The 24,068-nt window shown below is 34.7% G+C and overlaps 1 protein-coding gene across 1 annotated transcript in view; it reads left to right on the top strand.

The window, feature by feature from the left end:
• The window catches only part of cpne9 (copine family member IX), a 120,568-nt gene extending 104,141 nt beyond the window's left edge, over window positions 1-16,427 (top strand). The window contains exons 17-20 of the mRNA XM_069189438.1: window positions 1,547-1,649; window positions 3,544-3,601; window positions 10,814-10,887; window positions 11,705-16,427. Of these exons, the coding sequence (XP_069045539.1) occupies window positions 1,547-1,649; window positions 3,544-3,601; window positions 10,814-10,887; window positions 11,705-11,887 (418 nt within the window). The 3' untranslated portion in view covers window positions 11,888-16,427. The remainder of the gene's footprint in view (window positions 1-1,546; window positions 1,650-3,543; window positions 3,602-10,813; window positions 10,888-11,704) is intronic.
• The last annotated feature ends 7,641 nt before the right edge of the window (window positions 16,428-24,068 follow it).

The following is a 24,068-nucleotide window of genomic DNA, read 5'->3' on the forward strand; positions in this document are numbered from 1 at the left end:
AACCAAGAACTAAAGACACTCCTTTACTCAGATAGTTTTGGTAGTATAGAACAAGCAGCTCAGCCATGTACTGTAGGCTGAACCCATTACCCTGACCACTTTCAAGGAATGGCTGGATGAGACTCTTGGATCACTTAGCTACCATCAAACAAGCTAGATGGTCTAAATGTACTCTTTCTGTTTGTAACCTTTCTTATGTTCCCATACAAGAAGCAAAGTATAACATTCTCAAATACACATCCCTGTTGCATCGCTCCCATTTGATAATTAGGCATCTCTGCACTGTTCAAGGCACTTTTTTACAGTTACTGCTCAACTATTTCATACTGTGTCGGCCTGCTACTGGTAATTTAAACAATTACTCATGGCTGTGGCTGCTGTGACCCCACCAAACACACCTCCACCAAAAGCTGTAGCTTACAAATCATTAAGCACTAGGCAACAGTGTTGAAAGGCATACAAATGGAAAGAGGGTTAAAATATCTACAGCATGTGTATATACAGTATAAATTAGCCTCCAAATGTATAGATCCCATTGTTGTTCTATAATTATACTTCATTTAGCAAAGAATAATGCAGATATACAACAAGACTAGTTAACAGTTAAAATGTGGTACAGTTTGTGACAAAAATTACTGAATATATCCTTGGCACATCTGTAAAATACTAACATTCATCCACAGATTTTCAGGAACTCTCTTTAGAGGGTTGCAGTGAGACAGAGTCTAACCTGGCAGGCTGAGGGCACAAGCCAGGACTACACCCTGGACAGAATTGCAGTCCATCGCATTTATTTGTAGCTCGTAATAATGTTGAAGATGCATAAATTTAAACCTCTGCTTTTCAGTCCCTTGTGGTAGTTTCTCATCAGAAAGTTCATATAAACTTCAAGTCACCATGATTGCCACTGTTTGTTAAAGGAGGTGGAAAACAGTATTGAAATGCTCATCCACAACAACATTTCTTGTGCTACAATGTCTAATGACTTATTATACATCTGTTGTTTAAAAACATAGTGGTATCAAGTGGAACCAAAGTAATTTTTGCATGTTTCTTTAATGTTGCCTGTTTTTCTCCGTATTCAATGTTTGGGTCATGAAACATTATATTTGTCCACCTTACTGGCTTGTGTTGAGCCAATAAAAACACATTCGTGAAATAACAGAATATAAGGGAGAGGTGGTGAAACTTGGTAATCACATGAACAGGTTTGTAAGATTTATATTAAACAGCAATTGGATATTCTTTTTCTTTAAATCTTTATCTTTGTCAATAAAGAGCACATTTAAATTTCACAGCAGGAGAGATGGAAATTGAATGTAGTTTAAACGTAAGAAGTTTTTTATTCCAAAGATGAAGCAACAGGTGGGTAGGTCAAAGGAAAATAAGTGAGAAGGACTAATCCTAATTATGAAGAAAAGAAAAAAAAAACATGGAAATTGTTCAATTTCAGATTTATCTTTCAACCTTCAGCATTTGGATAAAAACTTAAAATAGTCTTTGGCGATACGTTTTTATATCATTGTGTTGTTGTCACCTGTTGCAGGTCAGCTGCTGATATAACAGATGGCTCCCAGTATTTTGTTCTTTTGATAATCACCGATGGTGTAATCTCTGACATGGTCCAGACGAAGGAAGCTATTGTTAACGTAAGTTGGGAGATTTGGATTTCCGTTTTATGCTGAGCTACTGTATTTGTCTAGCTGCGTGAAAAAGGTTAACTGCACAAGAGAGCACGTGCCTTCCTTGCCAAGAGGAGAATATGAAGACGACTTTAATATTACTCATAATTCCTTTAACATTTGTAAAACACCATCCTCCAGTTAGACCTGCGAGATTCTCGCAGTAAATCAGATGGTAAATCAGATGGTTAATTAAAATGATCGGACCAGCATGGTTTTCAGTCAAAATTGAGGTGGCTGATCAAGCAAGGTCAATGAATCTGACCTGTAGTAAGTCTAGGTCAGTGGTTTCATGTTTTGATTCTGGGTACCTACAGTACACACCTGCTGTTTTTTTGTATTTTGTTCCTAGTCACACGTTTTGGGGAACAAAAAATTCAAATTAATATTATTATTATTAGGTTTGACTCTGTAACAGAGGGCTCGGCTGGAGCAGAGACTAACAGGCATGTGGGTCACCAGGACCACGACTGGAAACCAAAGGTCTTAGTGGAATAAAAGTGCAGCAGTCTCTTCTAATAATAGAAGACCAACCTTTAATTATTGCACTCCATAAGTACAATAAATGTTCAAACCTGCAAGTAAAAAAAATCTTGCCAATGTTCTTATCAAGCAATTTATTCGTTTAACTACGGCTCCAAATAGGTAATGAAGCTCAGCATATTGGGACTCTTGGCGTGTTGCATGTGAAATAGTTCTAGTTCAAAATAAGGAAAAGAAAATTGGCAACAAATGATGTATTAATCAATCATAAATTTAGAAGTTCAGAATTAATAATTATACGCCACATTTAAATACAGTAGACCCTTAAATAATGAAAAATAAAACTTGTGAAACAACAATGTTAAATGTTACTCACTGTAAATACTAAAAGATCAGACAAAAGCATAAAAACTTCTCAGGTGAGAAATTAAACAGGATAAAAAATCCTAATGGTGACTGAAATGTATTGCCAGCTTTTCTTGCCAAAAAAAGGGTTTTAGCCATTTATGTTCCAATGGAAGTTCAGCATTTAGCAGATCAGGAATGGCCCAGAGTCTAATCTCTGCTAAACAGAAAGTGATACCAGCTGCTGCATTTTAATTATATTATGAATAATATAGTCTGTGCTTTTTGTAGTCACAGGTCTGAAAGATAAATCACATTAGGTCAGTAAAATGTCACAGGGTAATTAATCAGAGTCCCAAGTTTACATAGACAATAAAGGTATTTTATTTTGCACATTGAATTATTTCTGCTAGGTATGTTAGTTTTGACAGTACTCTCAGGGGGCTCTATCACTGGATTTGTTTAAACTGTGTTACACAATTATTTTCACATTTTCAATTAGGTTTCTCATTGCTGTTAGCAATTATGGTTAACAGTGGTGCACATTGTGGAGGTGTGACTATTGATTTCAATGATTACTGCTGAAAGGAAATTATCTCCAGTGCTTTTTTAGTTTTGAGTGACTGGTTGACTTGTTAATGTTAAATGCACTATCAGATTAAAGGTGACAAAATGTCTGATTTATTCTTTAGAGCTCTATATCTCACAAAGTGCAGTTGGCAGTTGTGGGCTCAAATGAATAACAAATGAATTTAGATAGTGTCTATAGAAAACAATATACAATCTTAACATTCTGGATGTTTCTTGAGATAACATTTCATTATTGTTTTGCCTTGTATAATGGGAATTTGAGGAACAGGTTTATGAAACGTTTTGCCTGTAAGTTTTAGTTAAAATCTAGTTGAATATCCTTTAACATCCCTATAATAATAGGGATATAATAACACTTAATTCTAGTGGAAATCCTTGTAATTTGTGATACAAAGGTAATAATGTTTTTATCTCCTCATCAGTTTTGTTTGATTCATTGCAGGCATCAAGTCTGCCAATGTCCATTATCATTGTGGGTGTTGGTCCAGCAGAGTTTGATGGTGAGTAGATTACACTGGGAGGCATCTTCAGGCCTAATGTGTCTAAAATCAATGCTTAAATAAGAGCAGGTAAAAAAATTGTCGAGTAGGTAACAAACCAAAAATGTAAGAATTTTGTTCGCATACAGTGCCAGTGAGACTGTGTAGAACCCATTGCCACCTACAATGACAGTTGGTTTCTCCATACATACAAGTCATTGACACACAAGATGTAATAGATCTAGCATCCTCTTGTGTGTACTGTTGGTGCTCAGGAGAATGTGTTCACAACATACTGTTTGCATATATACCAAACATCAATGCTTCACAATACTGAGTTTGCACGGTACACTTGCAAGTTAACTTTGTCAATGCCTTATATACAGTACCAGTCAAAAGTTTGAGTACACCTGCTTGAAACCAGGTTTTTCATGATATCTGTTGTTTAAACTGTATAAACATGACTATAAACACTTAATATTTAATTACATTATATTTGTTCTTATAAACATACAGTAAGTGAACTGCATTGAAAATGTTAATTTTTCTTTTTTAATAAAATGAACACCCAAAGCAAGCAGATTTTAGTCTGACGCCCAGGTTAGTTAAAAATGTGTATAACATGGTGTTAGAACACTAAAATAAGTTTGAAATTCTTTGTTCTCACAGGTAACTAGCTTGTTACCTCATTTACCTTCTGTCACCAGTTATTGGTAAGCAGGTGAGGGTCCACGATTACTATAAATATAGGGAGCATGGGCAAACGTTTGTAATTCCCGAATGAACATGGCAAAATTTGCTCAGCAAGCAAGGAAAGAAGAAAGTCTATAATTACTTAAAGAAATGAAGGTTATGTACATAAAACATAACAGTCTTGTACATAACATACTGTAACACAATAAATTGTGAAAAAGTCCGAGGGGGTTCATATTTCTGATAGCCACTGTATTGCTTAAATGTCCTATTATTCATTTCTCCTGATCATTTATATTGTTTTTTTGCTTCCTAACATTTTCATTTTGCACATCTAAAAAACTCAAGTTTCCTACTCAAGTAGAATTAATAGAAGTTACAGGAAAGAGCACATATTTAGTTTATGAGCTCTTAATTTTTAACCACTTACGTTACTTAAAATACACATACTATGGGCTTCCTTAAAATAGTAACACTCTATGTGCATATTTTTGGTTTAGCTAATTGAAAACTCTGTGGAAATAAAAGGAATCTCAACATGAATGTGTTGAGACTTCCATGAGTTACAGTGGCTGTATCTGTATCTGTACAGTATGACATATCTGATGTCATACTGGTGCATTTTATCTTGTGTTAAGCAATTGAGGGGAATAGTTTGTCACACATTATAGAATCTTTAAAGCCTAAATGTTAAGCTTCAGTTGAAAGTAGATACAGTACTCTAAATGTAGTTCAAAATCTTATTACATTTATGTATAAATTTACCAGCTATATCCTAGTTCTATGTAATATAACATAAATAGAGTTACAGTATATTCAGTTTTGACTAGTTATAGATCAGAGACCTCTTTTACATCTTTAATAATGATTTAGAAATATAAGCTGAATAATCTTAAGAGCTGCAAGAAGTTAAATTCGCCAACTGTTTTGGCAAATGTGAACTTTTTATTAGTCTAGTTGAATGCTTCTTTATTTATCCTTATAATTCATCTGCTACAATTATATATAAAGATTTTAATACCTCCGTATTGTGATCCATAGTCTTGTGCCAACATAAATTCAAATGTTCCAACTGCCTTTCTCTATTCATCAATAAATGATATAAAAAATGAGACTCAAAAATAAAAACACATTTTAAAATCAATAAAACAGTCCCCTAAAAGACACATGCAGAAATACAAACTACACATACTGTAAGTGTGTTCTTAATCTTGCTTTTTAATACATATCCCTCATAAATGGTAGCAGATCATATTCTAGTTCAGGGACTGTAAATGCAAATATTTAACCACTTGCATTTCTTTTTTTCTCTGCATCTTTGTGACATTTAGCATAGCTGCATTGTGTTCTCTTAGGTCACAAATAGGAATATGCCTTTTAGGCATGCAGGTCCACAGTCATGTAGAGCTTTAAAAAAGATAAGCAGGACTGAAATAAGTCCTGAATCAAACAGGCAGCCAGTGCATACACTGGATAATACAGGGATAATTTGGTTCTTCATCCTGCGTGTGTCAGGTGTTTATAAGTTCAGGTCCTTGGTCTTATTTTCCATGTGGGCTCTTTCATGCACTGAGGGTGGTATTATTGAATGCTGGAATTGTAGCATGAATGTTCAGTGGAGTTGTGAAAGTCTGAGCAGTTTGTGTTATCAAGTCCTTCTTGAAAGGTTTTCTATGAAAACCCATTCAAAGCTGTGCTCTAGTGTCTGTGCATGGCAGAATATCCTGAATGCATGCAAACTATCACTGGTTGCACAAGGAGTGATCTTTTGAAACTGGGATATCTTCAGGAGTTGAAGCTGGAGATATCCAGGTTTTATTATTGCATGTTTGATAGGTTCTGAAACCTCTGTCCAAGGTGCTGTAGAGGTTTTGTGGCATCTCTCCAAGGCGCTTAAGAAAACTGCTTGTTTCTGCAAAAGCAAGTGGAAAGTGCTGAGGCCCTGAACCATTGTCCTTCTTGTGTATATACAGTACAGTAGCTGTATTTGAGGGATTTATTCAGTAAATTTCAGCCACACGTTTTACTCCTGTCTCCCTGTGGCAAGCTGTGTTTTTCAGCATTTTATTTTTTCTAAGCCGAACAAATGCAAAAACCCACAAATAATGGAAGCTCATATACCAAAGGAAAGGGGGTATAATTAAACATGTTTTAAAGTACAAAAAATCTGACCATGCTACTAATTCATGCAAATTAGTGTGACCAAAGTGTAGTCATTAGTCATCTCCCAGTCTCATTTTCTGTTTATGTTTACATTTTTGGTTTCGTCCTTTATATAGAAAAATAAATTAATCTAGGTACCTGTTTTTTACATTTTTACATTTACTGCTCGTAATGAGTTGAATTACATGATTATGCTTCATATAGTTTGTATGTTTTTGTACACAGTATATATTATATCTTCAAAAATCCTAAAGACCTCAGAAAGGTAAGGAAGAAAAAAGAAAAAAATAGCACATATTACAGTAAAATATTAAATCTATAACTGTCTAATTGCAGTCATTTTTTATACTTGTTACTATTTTTGTAATAATGAGCCTATTTAGAACAGATGGTATCTGGTACATTTACAGTGCAAATTCAGACATTTTTTTCCATTCCTCGTTTTTTAAAAAGCCAGTCATATTGGGTTTGTATTATATCCAATTGTTTCTGGCTTTTTAATTATTTGGTGTAAATTTTAAGTTTTAACTCCTGCATTGGGTGATTCTGCCAAGTAGCCCAGTAAAACAAAATTCAAAATGGACCACATTATGCTTGCCTAAGAAGAGCACGCATCTCAGAGGGACCTATTATGTAGAGTCTGCATGTTTAAATTTGTAACTATCTTTAGTTTACACGGACTGATGCTGGAGCAGAATCTTTGATCAGCCAACAATGCCAAGAGTCGCATTTGAAAATAAATTTGCTCCTGCAAATGCTGCAGAGTTTCAGATAATTACCTTTGCAAAGTCATAGGGCAAACTCTGAATAAGCATGGTTAGTTTTTATTTTTTTCGGTCTTAAAAATAAATTTCCCTCCCTTTACGAGTGGTGTCTGCTGTATTGCACAAGCTGATTACTGATTATTTGGACTCCTGCTGGAATTCTGCACAGTTTATCTTGGCTGCAGTTTGAAACACAAATGCATGAGCCTGGATTTAAATTTCAAATTTAAAAAAAGGGGGTGCAACACCAATAATTAATAAAATCACTTATTACAGAATATAATGACACTGAGGACCCATTCAAAAAGCTGTCTTTGGGGTTCTGTGGACAACTACATTGTTTTAAATGGAACATTCTTCAGGCAACTCTTCTCATAGACAGTCTGCCTTCAGTCATGCCCATAGCAACCAAGCAATCTTGGTTTTCTTGCAGCTGCTTCATTAACTACAATCATGGCTTTTTCCTTGGCTATTTATACATATTCTTAATTAGCTCTATGCAGATATCCAAAGTTACATTGCTTGTGACTTCATAAAAGTATGCCAAGGAACAGTTCTTAATCAACATACTTATCTGCTCACTATTAAGAAAAGTAAATAACAATATTTTCACAGTGAGCTACTGATTTATTGTACACCAGAATATGATTTTCTGTGGAACAACAATTAATATTCTGTGATAAACAGTGCCCTTCAGACTTATACACCCTGATAAAATAACAAAAAACCATACATTCGAATGAGTTAGAGATTAGAAAGCGTCTAATTCTAAAAATGTTATGATGTGATTATACTCTTTGATCTACTAAGATTGTTAAATTGAAGAGTACTGTAAAAAATGTTTGGTGACAGTTAAACAGTAATTTAGACTTGCTTATTGCTATTATCAATATATTTCTTATATTTTAGCAATCGTGATGGAGCCAGATTAGAAATATAGAATTCCAACACATAGAACATGTGATATATATTAATGGAAGGTTAACTTGACTAGCCCCAAGATATTATTCTATGTATAGTATGAGATTACCATGAAAAACAATATATCTATACATAAAACAATTTATAAACATGAAAGTGTCCCAATATTTTTGCTGTTTGAATAGAACGGGTCCTCTATGTAAGCTCTGCATAAAAACCCTTACATACAGGATACCTTAATCTGAAATCGCACTCAGTCATTTCTAATCCAAGGAGGGTAATGAATTGTGGCAAAGTAGTTACCCTATAATTGTAGAAACTGACACTATTCAGAAAACATGACTCTCATGAGAAAAAGCCAACTGAAACTGAATGGATGGACACTGCTGTAAATTATTTTATTCTGAAACCATCTTAAATCTGAGGCTAAAAGTCCTGAAAGACTGTTGAATTAACCTCTGGTGCCATCTAGTTGACTAAACTGGACCTATTTGAAAAACAGATAACAAGAAGGTTTTTTTCAGTGACACCTCTGGTTGCTATGCTACTGATGTCTTGCAGCCTGTGGCTAACAATTTATAAGCCTGGTCGGTTCTCTGCAGTGCTTAACAGCGAGGGAGGGAGAGTGTGGCTCTTAGTAAGACTCACATAGGAGGTCTAGGGAACCTTCTGTCTGGCAGCAGATGTCTGGTTTTGTATATCCAGTCCCTTGAGGTCAAAATGTCTGTGCCCTTCCTGCCCTTGTTCTGAAGCCATCTGCTGTACCACAGTATTTTCCAAAGCACCGTCGAAATCGATTCCTACATCTTATAGCCTGACAGAATATGCTTAAGAAAAACCTCATTAAATTAATGACCGCTTGGCTTGCACAGATTCTATTCATTTATGTTGTTGCTATTGTATAGACGTCTCGTTTTGTTGGTTTGTTCCTATGTTTAGCCGACAAATTGTGTTTCATGAATGGAAGATTCTCTAGAAACCGTTAAGATTGTCCCACTTATGAAAATAATAAAAATAATTGTTTGATTACAGACCTAAGTTTTATAATTGCACTGGAAATAGTGTTTTATAATAGTCCTCGTAAATTTCTTATGGATAATCTTTGCAGGAAATGGCCGTTTAGGGGAAGAAAACTGTCTGTATGTTTTTTTGGCAATTCAAAATCCCTAAAACCAGTTACAAGATAATTGAAATTACTTTAACTGTACTAAAATTACTGTATATCCATCATCAGGATTTGGAAGCTTGCAATGTATTTTGGAAAATAGGAATGTACAGTATGGAGCAATAGCTGTCAGTAGCAGTAAATGAAATAGATAAAATAGATGTTTTTCAGATGTGCTTGAACAAATTTTCTGGATGTAGCTATTTCCTTTTGAAGTAAACAGGATTTCATGTTATTGTATGACACAATGTCTGATGGATTCTGTGGCACTTAAATGATTTTAATGCAGAAGCATTAAGCAATCAAACAAGGTATTTCACTTTAAACAAATCCTAGACTTTGTCCTAACAAAATCTTCAATACTGACACCTTCCCATGATAAAAGAACCATTGACTGAGGTATGGACCTCTGTGTTGTCTAGATTGTTACTGGTTCTGTGCAGGGACTACTATGCTGGAAAATTGTAAAAAATAAAAAAGTATAAAAAGTACTGGCTACCTGTCCAAAGTCTACATCCCCTTACTTGCTAGGATAGGCTCTGGGTCTCCTGCGATCCTGCATTGAATAAAGCTGCTAGAAAAATAAATGGATGAATGTAAATGGTGTCAGAGCATTACATGCAAGGGTTTACTTATAGTAGAACTGTCAAGTGACTCTGTGTATAACATCATTGCTTCCATTAAAATGACGGTACTATTGTGTCATTGGGCCTTATAGTAATTTATAGGCATATTTTAAAGGGAACCTTGACAGTGGTTTTCATGTGATTGTTGTGAAGGGACAATAAATGTAGAGGTCAGACAGCACTTTTTATATTGCAGGCTGGTTCTGAACCAATACATAATCATATATTCATGTTCAACAAGTTCTCTTCAAATTTATGATTGTCACCCAGCACACGCAATAATCTCAATCCATCGCTTTGGTGCACAGGAGTGAAGAGAAACGAAGATTCGACCAGAAATTGTTGGTTCTGTTGCAGTAGATTCAGAAGCTTGTCAGCGGCTTCAGAATCTACTGCATTAGAACCAATGGAAAAATTGGCCCTGGTGTGAGTGTATGAGTGTGTGTGCTTGTATCTGTGTGTCTGCCGTGTGATGGATTTGTGTCCCGTCCAGGGTGTATCTTGCCTTTTGCCCATTGCTTGCCAGGATAGGTTCCAGCTCCTCCACACCCCTTGATTGGATCAAGCAGTTAAAAAATGGATGGATGAAAGACTACAACTGAGAAGAGGCTGTTTACGTCTAGAGGCTCTTACATCTTCTTTACTCATATTGTTATCAGTAGATAATAGACCTTAGCATCTCCTCTTTCCATTTTTTGAATGATCCAATAGAATAAACTTCAGCAACATGACCAGGCAGTTTGTTCTGGTCCACCCACCACTTTGTAAGTAAAGAACCAAGTCCTAGTCATTGATCTAAACATGAGTGCTGATACTTATGATACTAGTTTTGTGGAAGGTTCAGTTTGAGGCCCTCGTCTCTTATCCCAAGCATACTCTGATTATTGTTATCTTTGCACAGCCATGGAAGAGCTTGATGGTGATGAGGTGAGGGTCTCATCAAGAGGACAGTTTGCAGAAAGAGACATTGTCCAGGTAAAGAAGCACCTTGCATGCTTCTAACCATTTTTGTAACTCTGCATGCTCCAGCTGCATTTCATTACAGGGCAATTCGAAGTGATTTCAGGTCTTCTGTTGTGAGCATAGCCATTAACTTAATCCCTCTCTCAGCCTTTGTAATAAAGATGTCATTTTTGGTAACTGCTGCTTCTACAGCTGCCATTTATAGCAATCAGTAACAGTGCTCTCCCTTCCTTATTATTATTCTAAAAGAGTAACACTGGGCTTAGATTTGCCTATGATTAGGTGTTGCCTGATTACATGTATAAAGTTAGAATGAATACTGGGACCTTAAGGGGAACAATTCCATAATGGATAAAATGGAAGAGCAAAATACTGCATAGCAATTTGGAGTTTCAAAAAAACAAAGGCAATGATAATCTGGTTTGTTCTACATTTTACTAAAATGTTTTTTTAAATGCTACCTAATATAATGTTAGCGTATAGAATGAATGTCAAATGTGTCCAGAGTGACACTAAGTTTAAAATAGTGTCTGAGTAATTTTATGTTCACAAAGAAAACACATATCCGTTTTAAATTGTCAGTTAGATATAAATGCTGTTTAAAATGTGTTATGCTGTGTTATTTTCTTAATCTGTATTTGTTTCTACTTGATGTCTTGATTCATTCCACATTCTTTTTGTAGTTACGTCAGCTTTAATGAAACTTGCATCGGCACAGCTGTCGTTTTCTTTGCATTGCTTTCAGTATGTACAGTATCCCCTTGGGAGAACCTTTTGATAGCGTCTAAAAAATTAAAATTTCTCTTGATGCCTTTTGATTTGCTCCTAGTTCGTGCCATTCCGAGATTACATTGACCGCTCTGGAAACCAAGTTCTAAGCATGGCTAGGCTGGCCAAGGACGTGCTCGCTGAAATCCCCGAACAGTTGCTTTCCTTCATGAAATCGCGTGGGATCGAACCTCGTCCAGCACTGGGAAGTACCACACAGCAATCTCTTCACATGCGCATCTAAGATGGCTCCAAAGAGAAATGTCCATGACCTCCAGCACTGCCAGTTTTCAGCTACGTGTTCTGTAAATTAAACCAGATTGTCCCTGGCACATACTGGGTACAAGAACAAATCTTCATACCAAACACTGCATGCGAGAAGAAGATCTTCTTCCTTCAGTTTTATTCACCGCCAATGAAAGCTGACCCCAGTGCAGTTTGCTTAAAACACCACAAAGTTTTACAACAAAAGTATGCAAACCAGTTTTGTGCAGCACATCTACTTTAGTGTGTTCTCTCTGTCTTTTGAATGTCTGTCTCTTGTTTTTTAAGAAAGGGAGGTTGAAGGGGGGGAAAAAGAGAAGGCTGTCATTTTAGCTGTCTTGCACAATTGACTGGAACATTTGCAGGAATCTGCAGTAGCTGCAAAACATGTGGAGTCGATTGGAAGAGCTGGCCTTAAGAGAGGCTTATCTTGATAGTGTTTTTGCCAAATACTTCTCTGTAAATATCTGTGAATGTCACCTCTGTGGGCAATTCATTAATTCCGGTATCCAGTGAAGCAGAGCAAATTCCGAGTTACTGTCTTCAAATAGCTGGTTTCAAATTCCTGTTAAATATTCTCCAAAGTGGGGAAAGACAATATATAATTCTAAACATCTCTCTGTAGCTCCTCGAGGTTTTTTGAAATCTTTAAAAAGAGATTTTGCTCTTTGAAAGAAGTTTCAGGCGTAACAGGGGTAGATAGAAATCTGGGCCAATTGAATGATGATTTCCCTCCTGACAAAATAATATTTGTAGTCATTTACTGTTACTTGATATTTAGTACAGAGTACAATATAACTGACATTTAAGAATCTGAAAAGCAATAATTTGATTATTCCTTATTCTACAGATATTTTGTGGTCTTTATACAACTTTCTGCATTTAAAGATGTTGTAATGTAGCAAAACCATCAGAATTAGGTTAGGAGTTGGTACTTTTATTACTCTTCTTTGAAATACATTATTGGGTTTATTTAGTTATTTAAACTGGCACTTTTAAATAAGTTTTATTTATTTAGGCAAATCATATGTTTATGTATCTCCTTGTGTCACATGTTTAGGTCAAGAAACAACTTGCTGTGCTAAAAATGTCTGTTTTTATATATAGTCCAGCTTAGAAGTTACCTTTTCCTGTGAGAACAGCTTTATACCAAATCACATTGTTAATGCAGAATGTTTTGTATCTCTTCCTTCATGGATCAAAGACCCTATTAACACAATTTTCTAAATATGGCTAAAGAATGTACACATTACTCTTTAGCTTGTGTTTTTTAAGGAAAAAACATTTTCATTTCAGTTTACTCCCCTGTTGAGGGTTACGGCAAAAACAGAAGGATTATGAAGAAATGTGACTACACTGTTGAACTACAAAATAAATTATTTATTTTAATTTATGGACTATAAAGTTTATAGACAAGCATTCATTACAGAGACGGTTTGTGTTAACATTGTTACTTTGCAGCACATCAAATTATTTAATTCTTATTACTGCTACTTCTCTAAATAATATTGCATTAGCAACAGTTAACATTACACTTTATGAGACTGAGAATGGTATTTGAAAAATGAATTACCTGTATATCACGCTTTGGATTGAGAGCAAACCTGAAAGCATACTGCTGATCGTAGTTCTTATTTAATATGATTGCATGATTCTGTTTATTATTATGAATGTACTGAGTACTACTGTATGTCCAAATATTATTACGCAGAGAAATTGTTTTTTATTGTATATTCAGGACAAAGAAAAATACAAAAACATCAGGGCAAAAAAAAAGCAAAACATAAATGCAAGAACTTAGATCAAAATTACTGTAGATGTGTAATAGAAATTGGACACAATAAATCCTCACAATTTAATAAACTAGAATAAAATCAATGGCATGAAGCCAAGCAGCAGTAGATAAACAAGTCTTTGTTTCTTATCTGTATCAGCTGCCCACCCCGTTGTAAATTAATTTATAATGGGCTGGATGCCTGCAGAAAAATATAGCTTGAATTGTCTGTAACAGTTATCAAAGCAGTACTTAGTTTGTCTTTTATTCTTTTACCTTGAATGTCACGGTTGGCAAGGTTTTTTCCGCCCAGGTTGCAGAGAAGGTTTGTTTATTTCTGTTAACTAAATGTTAAGGTTAACGTTGTATACAAGCAGGTTGAAAGCAAAAACTGTTGTCTCCTTCCATGGGAGTATCACACAATTGGACACTGAAGGCTTCTTGCAAAATAATTTTTGCTTTAATTTGCAACTTGTACGAAGCTGAGGCTGATGCTTCCCAAGCTAATTTGCAGTGTCTTGGGAGCTCAGTTTCTGGATTTTTCTCAGTACTTCTTGGGACTTAATTAAAAGCCCTTTTTGAAACTGTTGTATAGGCTATTCTTGGCTTTTCTAGCCTTGAAAACATTTGTGAGTTCCTCACTTCTTTAAATACTGTATATGAAAGTCTTAACTCATAGATTAATCATTAATGTTTACAAATAATTAATGTTTTCTTATTTCTTCTGTGCTTCTACTTATGATGAGTAAAACTGACTGCAGTAAAGCCATTAACAAATGTGTATTAGCTATATTGTCAACGTTCCTTAAAATTTGTGTGTGATAACTATATTGTTTCCCTGCTTAAATGAGACATCTTAAACAGCCTGTGTGTGACAGTGACTTAATTTTCCCACATATTGCCATCTCATTTAAAATACGGCTTATTTTTCCCCAAAGTACATTATTGTTAACTTTTACCAGTAAACTGAAGTTAAGGTTATTCACAGTAAAATTGGAAATTCATTTTTATAATGTCTTAAAAATTAGAAGTAATTATTAATTACACTGGGATGCAAGAGGAGGATATTGGCTCAAATTCTATATTCATTTTCAGTTTTTGAAAAAAATCCCTAACTTACCATTACACATTAACACAACATTTTTAATAAGTACAACAGTGCAACCTTGCCACACAGGTAGTGAAATAAAGATCAATACCTTTTACTTTTGCTCTAAGGCTTGTAGTAATCTTACAGAGATATTGCTCAGTACCACAGATTCGTACCAAATCAGGGATGACTGTGTGTATATAAGGCCTCAAGTTGTTTCTTGACACTTCCCTTATCACTCACCCACAAAAGTGCTGCTGATGAGTGTCAGTGGTCGTGATTGACATGGACACTTGACAGTTTTTTTTTTTTTTGCTCTTCTTGTGGATGGTAGTGTAGATTATCCAAGTGGAATAATATGATGATGCCCGAGCTCAATCCTAGATGATCCTACATCCTAGAGGGTAAACTAAAGCATTCATCAAACCTGGCATGATATGGGTAGATAAAAATCCAATTAAAACCCCCAGATTTGAACCCAAACTGCAACCATACAGTCTTTAAAGGCCCTCTGGTCATGGAACTGATGTGTATGTCACAGAGTATTAAATATACTAGACTGTGAACCAGGATACATTACCTTTTCTTGAATAAAACTAACATACTTACCGGATATTGTAAATACTATATCCATTGTCTAGCTGAAAGTATTAACTTAGAAGAAGGTTTGTTGGAGGAAGATATATGGTATAAGTCAATTGAGATCTCACCACAAATGGCAGCTATTTCTACATGTTAACGATAGCAGTCCTAATACTTGGGGGGGGAAATAGATTAAGAATGCGTGGCCTTAATTTCATCATTAAAAATGTGTATGTGTTTTTTCTAATTGTCCTGTGACTGAGTTGTAAAGCTGATCTTGTATTGTAATTTACGCATTGCATGCCCAGCCTTTGTCCTTATATATTGGCGTTATCCTTCAAATACCTTCAGTTAGTGTAAATGCAGCATCTGAACTATGAGTTTTATGAAAAAACACTGGTCTTGTTTATACTGGCACTTTGGATTGTCAATGTATATTTTCTGGTCGTCACTGTTGCTCTTGGTCTTGTATATTCTTAGAAAAAGCAAATATACTGTGTAAAGATAAAGTAGTTTGATTAAAATAGACTGATTTTCTTTTTCAATTGCAGACACCACAATATACATACAGTAGACTAAATGTTCATGATACTTCGAAAGCTGTGGATGGAAATTTACTTTAAAAGTGAAGCCAAATTATAAAACACAATGACTCACCTACAAGTATAAGACATTTTAATCAAATCTTGGAAATTGGAAACCTGGACTTTTCATTTCATTAACAAGTGTGCTATTTTTGTGAAAAAGATGAAGTGGAGAGATGCATCAGCATGTGAGCTGTAAGGGAGCAAGCAGAGGTTGATTTCACAGTGAAAAGTAATCAAAAAGAAGAAAAACACAATTTTCTGGTGCCTTTTCCAGGAGTGTGTTTTGTTTTTCTTTTTACTTTTAGCACAGACGTAATGTCTGCTTGTCCTAATTGTGTTATATTTATGCCATTTAATGTGAATATATGCTCTTGTGTGTCATTAAATGACAATACTATGGAGAACCATTCACATTTGAGTTGTTTTCCCTTACAGAAACAGAATTGTTCAGTGAAAATTTGTCTAAAACATTTACCTTCAGTTTTATTTTCAATTGGAAATATTATTTGTTTTAATTTTTGGGGGGGTTCTCTTTTGTATGTTTCTAAAGATCATGCAGAATCTAAATCAACTGAGACTATGATGTCATGAATGATGAAACCAAGACTTAATTACTATATACCTGATGCAAATTAAGAGTGAATCTGGAATTTTAAACTCGGTAATAAAAAATATCTTCCAGTTCTTGCCATAATGTTTGAGCCGTTAACAAAAATGGAAAGAGCTGTTAATATCCATATATGACTGTGATCATCATAAGCATAAGATTCAATACAGAACAGATCAGGCAAAGTTCCACGTTAGGTCCAGAGAGATAAACTTGGAAAATTTTGTATTTCCTGAAACACATCACAGTACTTTTTAACGTCTTTTTCCAATTTTCTTCCAAAGTCCGCAGAGTGATTAAATTCCATTAACCAAAGAAAGCTGTCTGCTAAAGGAACTGATTTAGATTTAAAACTGTCAAAAGGGACCATTTCCACAAAATCTGTCCAAAATATTTAATATCAGAATATGAAATGAAAGATGATGATCAATAATATATTTTAATCCTCACAAAGAACAGCATTTTCTTTTTTGTGATTCACCCTTTTGATATCAACAGGTTTTAAACACTGCCCTATCTACCTTTGCAGTATGTTATAATGTACTGTATAGTTTGTCAAGGGTATAAATGTTTATTTAAATTAAACCCATTTTGCTGCTACCATTAACCAATGTAAGATTACATATTTAGTACCTGTTATGCATATAAAGTAGTAATAAAAGAAATATTTTATTTTCTTGGTAAAGGGGTTTGTTAGCTTTTATTTCAAGCTTCATTGAAAGCTATGTGTAATGGAAATGGTTCTAGGCATGTATAAAATGACTTCAAATGTTTCTGTTATGCCTTCTGGTAAACATACCATACACTGTATGGTATATACTGTAACTGTTGACAACCCTGTGTAAAAGCTTCAAAAGAATAAAAAAAACAGTACTAACTTAGTGGTTCACAACCCTTTCTGTGGTTGTGCTCTTTTTTTCCTCTGTTAGAATTATTTATGGAAATGCACATTGATGATTTATCCTTCATTGTCTCCTTCTCATTCTCTACAAAATAGTTTGTGCTAGAAATCCATTGTGCAAAAGTAATGAATCACAAGAAATGGAATATATGAAGTACAGTGTAAAGATTAGTGAGAACACTGAGCATGCATACAAGCTTCATGCTCAGGACAAGACAAAGGGAAAGCTGTTATAATAACCATTTGACAAAACTGTCATTTCAGTAAACTGTTTTCCAAAGTGGAGCTAACTTCAAATGAAAAGGAGTGATTGAGCTTGATGTCCTTCTTGTCCAAAAATTATTTCTGTACAATAAATAGTATAATGTAAAAGAAGTCAAAGGAGATATTCAAAGTTCTGAACTTTGTCCATGCACAGTTTCAATGTTGCTGGATTTTCATATATGTGTGTGAAACTAGATGCATAAGAATTCAAAGCAGTTAATGTCAGTGTTTTGTCAATTGTGTGCAGCATGGTGAGTACTTCTCTCTTTAAAGAGGACTTTTTTTTTTGCCCCGGATCAGTTGTAGTGTTTTCTGCCATCGTGACTGAAGATTGAATGACCACTCTTCAGAATTACATTCTTTTTCTGGCATTTTCCAATGCCTGAACTGTATTATGAAGTTCATAATAGTGCGGCGGACTCACATGCAAATATAACCACAAACGCTACAGCCAGCAGTTAGAAATCACATTTTGTAAAATTTTCAGAGAAGTCGAGCTACAGTATGACATATTTTTCAAAATAGGAAAAGTACAGTAGTTACAAATTTCATATTCAGACCCATTTTTCCATTTAACCCCTAAAGTTATTCCTGAAATGTCAGATTTAATTTCTTCACAATATTGTGTTTCACGCTTTTCAGATCTTGCACTCTTGCTTCACTGGTGATAAGTTTATGGTCATCTACATAAGGAGTTAATGGAGATGTGTTTCATGTTGTCAATTAAACTGTATGACTGTAAATGATTTCGGCTTATGTCTTCAGATTTTCAACTTTGCTATATTGATGTGAATATAATGGGCAATATTAAAGCACTTTAAATTTAACAGTTCTGTATTTTTCATTTGTGTGTGAAACAATTGAAAACAATTTGTTCTTGTTCTAGATAGCTTCAGTTAATATGAATTAGTAGATGAACTTACTTACTGTAATTTTTGGTGCGAGTATAAATAACATTATTTATGGCATCTGTTCCCCTTGGAATTCTACACATGTGTATTTACAGAAACTTAAGAGAGTCTCCAAGTGTTTATTATTTTTATAAGACAAAAAAGGAGTATTGAAATCAATATCATTCATTGTATTTTAATAACCTCTGGGTATATTTCTTTTATTTTCATTTTATTTTTCTTCTCCCTCCGAAAACATAAATCTAACACCTTATAATACTGATTTATTAAACCTATACAGTTAGAGTTGAGGTATTTTTTCAAAATACAACATTTTAAAGTGAGGCTAGATTCATTAGAGTTGCTCTTACAGGAATTATGCACATGTTTAGAGTAGTTCTTACTGATGTTGTTCAGGTTTCAACTACTGTATGTATAAAATACACAATTTGCTAATTGTACCTGGGTTTTTTTTCTCCAATCAGTTCAGGTTTCGAGTTACATGGCTCAAGGAGATTATGACATGCCCCATGGAGTTATTGATTGAGGAAAGTTTGAGGAATGACGTCCTGGCCATAAGGACTCTGAACCCCCAATTGAGCAAAGGGACTGCAGCCAGGATGGTGAAGATCAGGTTCATGGCATGTTGCAGTGAATGGTGGGAAGTCAGGACTCTTATTTTTTTTGTGGGGAGAAGTTGATTGAGTGAGGGAATTAAAGGCTAATTATCCATCCAGCCAATCATCATAAACTCCATTAATTACAGCAGTACAACACCTCACAAAATGTTAAAATGTAGCTGACTTCTAACTACAGTGTATATATAGAAAGCTATGTACTGTACTTTTACGGCAGTATTTTTTTCTCCAGGGTTCAAACACTTATTTTTTCATGCTTTAGATTTACAAATTTTCTGCAGGTCTACATATGTTACAATTGACAGTCGTATCAGGAAATGGACATTTAAGTTAAATATGCTGAATAATACATTTGGGAGATGCTGGCCAATAGGAAAGGTCCATTCACTTCAGGAGCTTCAGGATTCCTTTCTTTCAAAGCCTGATCTGTGGGGAATTGTATCTTGTGTGAAATACTTGGGTGGCAGACTGAGAAGACCTTATTTTTCACATGTACAAATTTCTGAAGGCTTTGGTGGGAATATTTAATTAAAAAATATTTTGCATTTATTAGCCCTTGAGGCAGACATTATAATCAAAGGGGCAATTTTCCCATTCTTTTGGTTTTCAGTTCTGTTTCTGCTCTAATTTTGTTTCGTCTAGCCATGTTTTGAAATTCATATCCCTCAATGCCTGCGAGGAAGCTGCCTGTGTTCAGAATACTATAAAGTACCTCTCTGTTCAGCTAATCTAAAGTGAAGATATGTAGGGAAGGCAAGCTGAATTTCCTTTTGGAAAGCTTCCATTGCTAAGCAACTGATTTTACACAGCTAACCTTTCATCTGATTTCTCTTAGAACCATGAATATTTCTAAAGAGGAAATCTTTATTTCATGGATCATTCACTTTGCTGCCATGTAATTAAAGTCAGCAGAACTGTGTTTACAGCCTATAACTGTCTGTTTGAAGAATGGGTCTGCCCAGATGGTATGCTCGATGACATGATTTCTAATTCCATTACTAAGTCTGCATCTTCATCAATCATGGAATAAAGAAATTGTGCTTATTGTATTACTCATACTGTACAGTGTGCTCCAAGTGACAAAAATGGATGTCATGCAGCATTTTTTTTCTTAACATGGATATGAACGTGACAAAACATACAGCCTACTTGTACCATTTTTTCTGCTTTATTCGGTTTTCCCATCAATCACCTGAGTTCTGACATTAGATTATTCTACCTTCACTGTGAATTAAAAAGATAAAACATAATATAATCCGTTTAGTAGTTAGGAGTTTCTTTCCTGTCCAGCCAGTCCAGAATTAGGTCCTGGCTTGTGTAATAAGGTCCTGCACTGTAAGATGAAACTAGTACTGTGATGTCTCTCCCTAAGACCATTTATGTAGCAAGTAAACGCTAATGATAATGGCTTGCCTGGGCTCTTTTGATTGGGTGCTGAGAGATACCTGTAAGACAACGGTTCATATTTTAGATATGACAGCTTTTTGAGTAATGGAAAAAGCTTTATGGACTATACTCAAGGATTCTGAGTGTCTCACTTTAAAAACCAACCACGGTCTGTTTTAAAACTTGTACTCCTTATGTGGAAAAAAACAGTATAATTAATAGTACAACTTGGTCTTTGTTTTTATAATAAAGGGTAGATGGCCTGACAGATCCGGCCTTAGGTGCTGGCTTTTCCAAAACCATGTGTCATTTTCTCCTTTCTAAAATAAATACAAATATTCAAGTTCCCCAACATATGAAGACATACTGTTTTTTCAGTCTTGTATATTCAAATATAGTTAATCAATATGAAATGTATAAGTGTTTGCAAGTGGAGCAGTCTTTAGGCAAAATAGCAACTTTATATTGAAGGTCTTATGTTCTTTTTTGGTCTCTTTGTGTGCAACTGAAGGTCTAAGGCAAAAATATAAAGAACCAAAGAGAGATTATGTATGATGTAAGCAGCAAATGGAAATAAAATTGACACAAGATTGATAGTCATTAAGCAAGATTTGCACAGATTCACAGCAATTCAGGATGATAAATCTCCTAGCAACAGGTAAAATCCTTCCCCTACACGCTAGTTAAAACTCTTATCTGCATCCCCCATCTACTAATGCTGCATTACCATCAATAAGTGGTGCTGTTTATATTTGCATATCTTCATATCATCCTGTGCTCTGGTACAGTGCATAAGCATATCAGTGCTGTACATAATTATGCCAATGCTTTTTCCACAGCAGGATACAAAACCATACACAAGCCATAATTAACTGTCTGATTTTCTGGAGAAGTGCGAGGTAGCAGTTCCCTAGACAATATTGATTACTTTACTGTGCTTAATGAGCACAGTGTGTATTGCATGTAAACCCCACAATGTACATTAAATTAAATATTTGGCTTTGGGTAGGTTCATTACAAAATGGCAAGAGTCCCCAGATGTGGACTTGTGCAATTCCTCCATTTATTAGTCATAGCAGTGGAACATTAAAATCTGATACTCAGGGGTGCATGGTGACTCCAAGATGGTGTTTCACCAGAAAATTAACTGCTGTCCCAGGGCTTTTAAACAGGAAAACAGGAGGTGTTATAATAATCTAAAATTAAATGTGGGATGCTTATAAATTATTCATGAAAATAATCTAGGCCTTATTGCATTACAATAAAATGGGAATATTGTAAATCAATTTGTTTTGTTTCATATAGTTCTCTAGGTAAAACAAGTGTTAAACTGAAATTTGATCAGACCTGCAATGCACAGTAGCACATCCATCCTAACCATTTAGGTGTCAGTCGTTGAAGTAAAATCGAGAACAAATAACTTCTCTAATCCTCTGTCAGTTCAGTAAGAAAAAGATGAGAAAATAAGGAATTCACATTTTCTCCTTCAAGATAATGACACTATTGTGAACATGTCTCCCCTGCAGTTTGTTAATCTGCATTGTAAAAAGTTAAACTAGGATTTTAAAAGATATAGCTTACATTTTCATTTCAAGCAGAGTTTTAACCCCCCAATAATACTTTATGAAGCATATAGTTGGAGATCAGGTATCTTGCCAAAGCCGAGCAAGAGAAGTAGGATGAATATTTCCTTCATTAATCATGGGTTAGGAAACGTTTGGCTTGTAAATTTAATTTGGTCACCAATTCAAAATATAATACTGTTCTATATGTAATGGACAAGGAATAAAGTATCATTAATATGACAGAAATAATATATTTCTCAACAAGAAAACTCAATTTTGTCATGGATATGATACATGTGAAATTGTGTAAGGCAGATTAATACTTTTCTTTTACAACATAAGAACATCAAGAAGAGTATAGATGGGAATAGATCATTTGGCCATTTTTATCTTATTTAATTGTAAGCAGGTTATTAATCAGACAATCAGAGACACACGTCAGGGTATCAGCTTCAACAATGTTCCTAGGTAGCTTGTTCCAAAACTCCCAATACCCTTTGTTTAATAATGCTCTCCCCCTTAATTTCAGCTTGTGCTCTCTTAATCATGTCTCTCTGTTTATTTTGGAGGTGTCTATTGGGTTGACTTTGTCAATTTGATATGAGCATTTTAAATGCTTGAACTGAGTCGACTTTGTGTTTCGCTCCTGAAGTGTTTTGGTTCCTTAAACCTGTCAGAAAAGGACGTTCTTTCAATTAATCTTCAGCATCTTCAGCACACTAAAGTGTGGTAACCACAGTTTTCACAGTATTCTGCTTGACTCTGCATTGTTCAATTTTAACATAACTTCCCTTGACTCGAAAGCTTCATCAAATACTAATATGTCCTATTTTGTTTATACTATTTTGTGCTAAAATTAGTTCATACAATTTCAGCTAGTCTTTGAAAAGATTATGTTCTCTTAATTAAAACCCCCTTCGAAATTAGTTTGTGGATGCCTTTTGTTACAGGCCTTGACTATTTAGAGCATGAGGATGATCAAAGTTAAATTCACCAATGGGAATAGATCTGCAGTTCTTTGAACAACCCCATATATTTAAAAAAATGCAAAATTATGTTAAAAAGTGTATTTTTGTGGCTAGTATGGCTTGGTCTGAAATTTTACTAGACAACATCAAAAGACTCTTAGATCCAAAACATTGAAACTGGGTCACTTTGGGTTTTGGGTAAGCACGGTGTATTTTCTTTCCAAAATATTTTTAAATGTTTCTGTCTTAAACTTGTGTGACTGTTCTGGAATTCAGTTTTAATTAAATACCACATAAATTACTTTGAAAGTTTTTTTGAGGATTGTAAATGAGATTAAGCAAAGACTCAAACAGTATGAAAGTATCAGAACAAACCTTTCTTGGGTTCAATGTGAGTTATGAAATTTGTAAGTATCTTTCTTGTTGTACTCCATACAATTTTAGGTGTTTATTTGTATTATCCTCTTTTAGAAAAAGATTCAGTACTTCTACATCTTACAAGTTGTTGAATATTCTTTAAACTGGATGAAGATGTCTTTTCTTAAAATATTATTTAAAATATATTCTTTAAACTCGGGGTTGCGAAGATTGGTTGTGGTAGTTTTCCTCAGCTGGGCAACAGCAATCACTTTGTGTAAGGTTAATTGTAAGAATTACTGAGTCCTGCAGAGAAATGTTCTCAATAATTCTGATATGGACTTCTTGCACAAGCAAATGTGATAAAATGTGCAGAACATAATTCAAACTCTGTGATTGTTTCTGTTGGAAACTCTCACCTTTATTGATTTTTTTCTACATCAGATCATCCAAACTTCAATTCAAAGTTTATTAGCCCCTGGGGGAAATTTGTTCAACACAGCACAACACAACAAAACAGTGAAAACAAACATTACAAAAATTACACTACAA

The sequence above is a fragment of the Lepisosteus oculatus genome, chromosome 4 (genome assembly GCF_040954835.1).
Source record: "Lepisosteus oculatus isolate fLepOcu1 chromosome 4, fLepOcu1.hap2, whole genome shotgun sequence".
Lineage (NCBI taxonomy): Eukaryota > Metazoa > Chordata > Actinopteri > Semionotiformes > Lepisosteidae > Lepisosteus > Lepisosteus oculatus.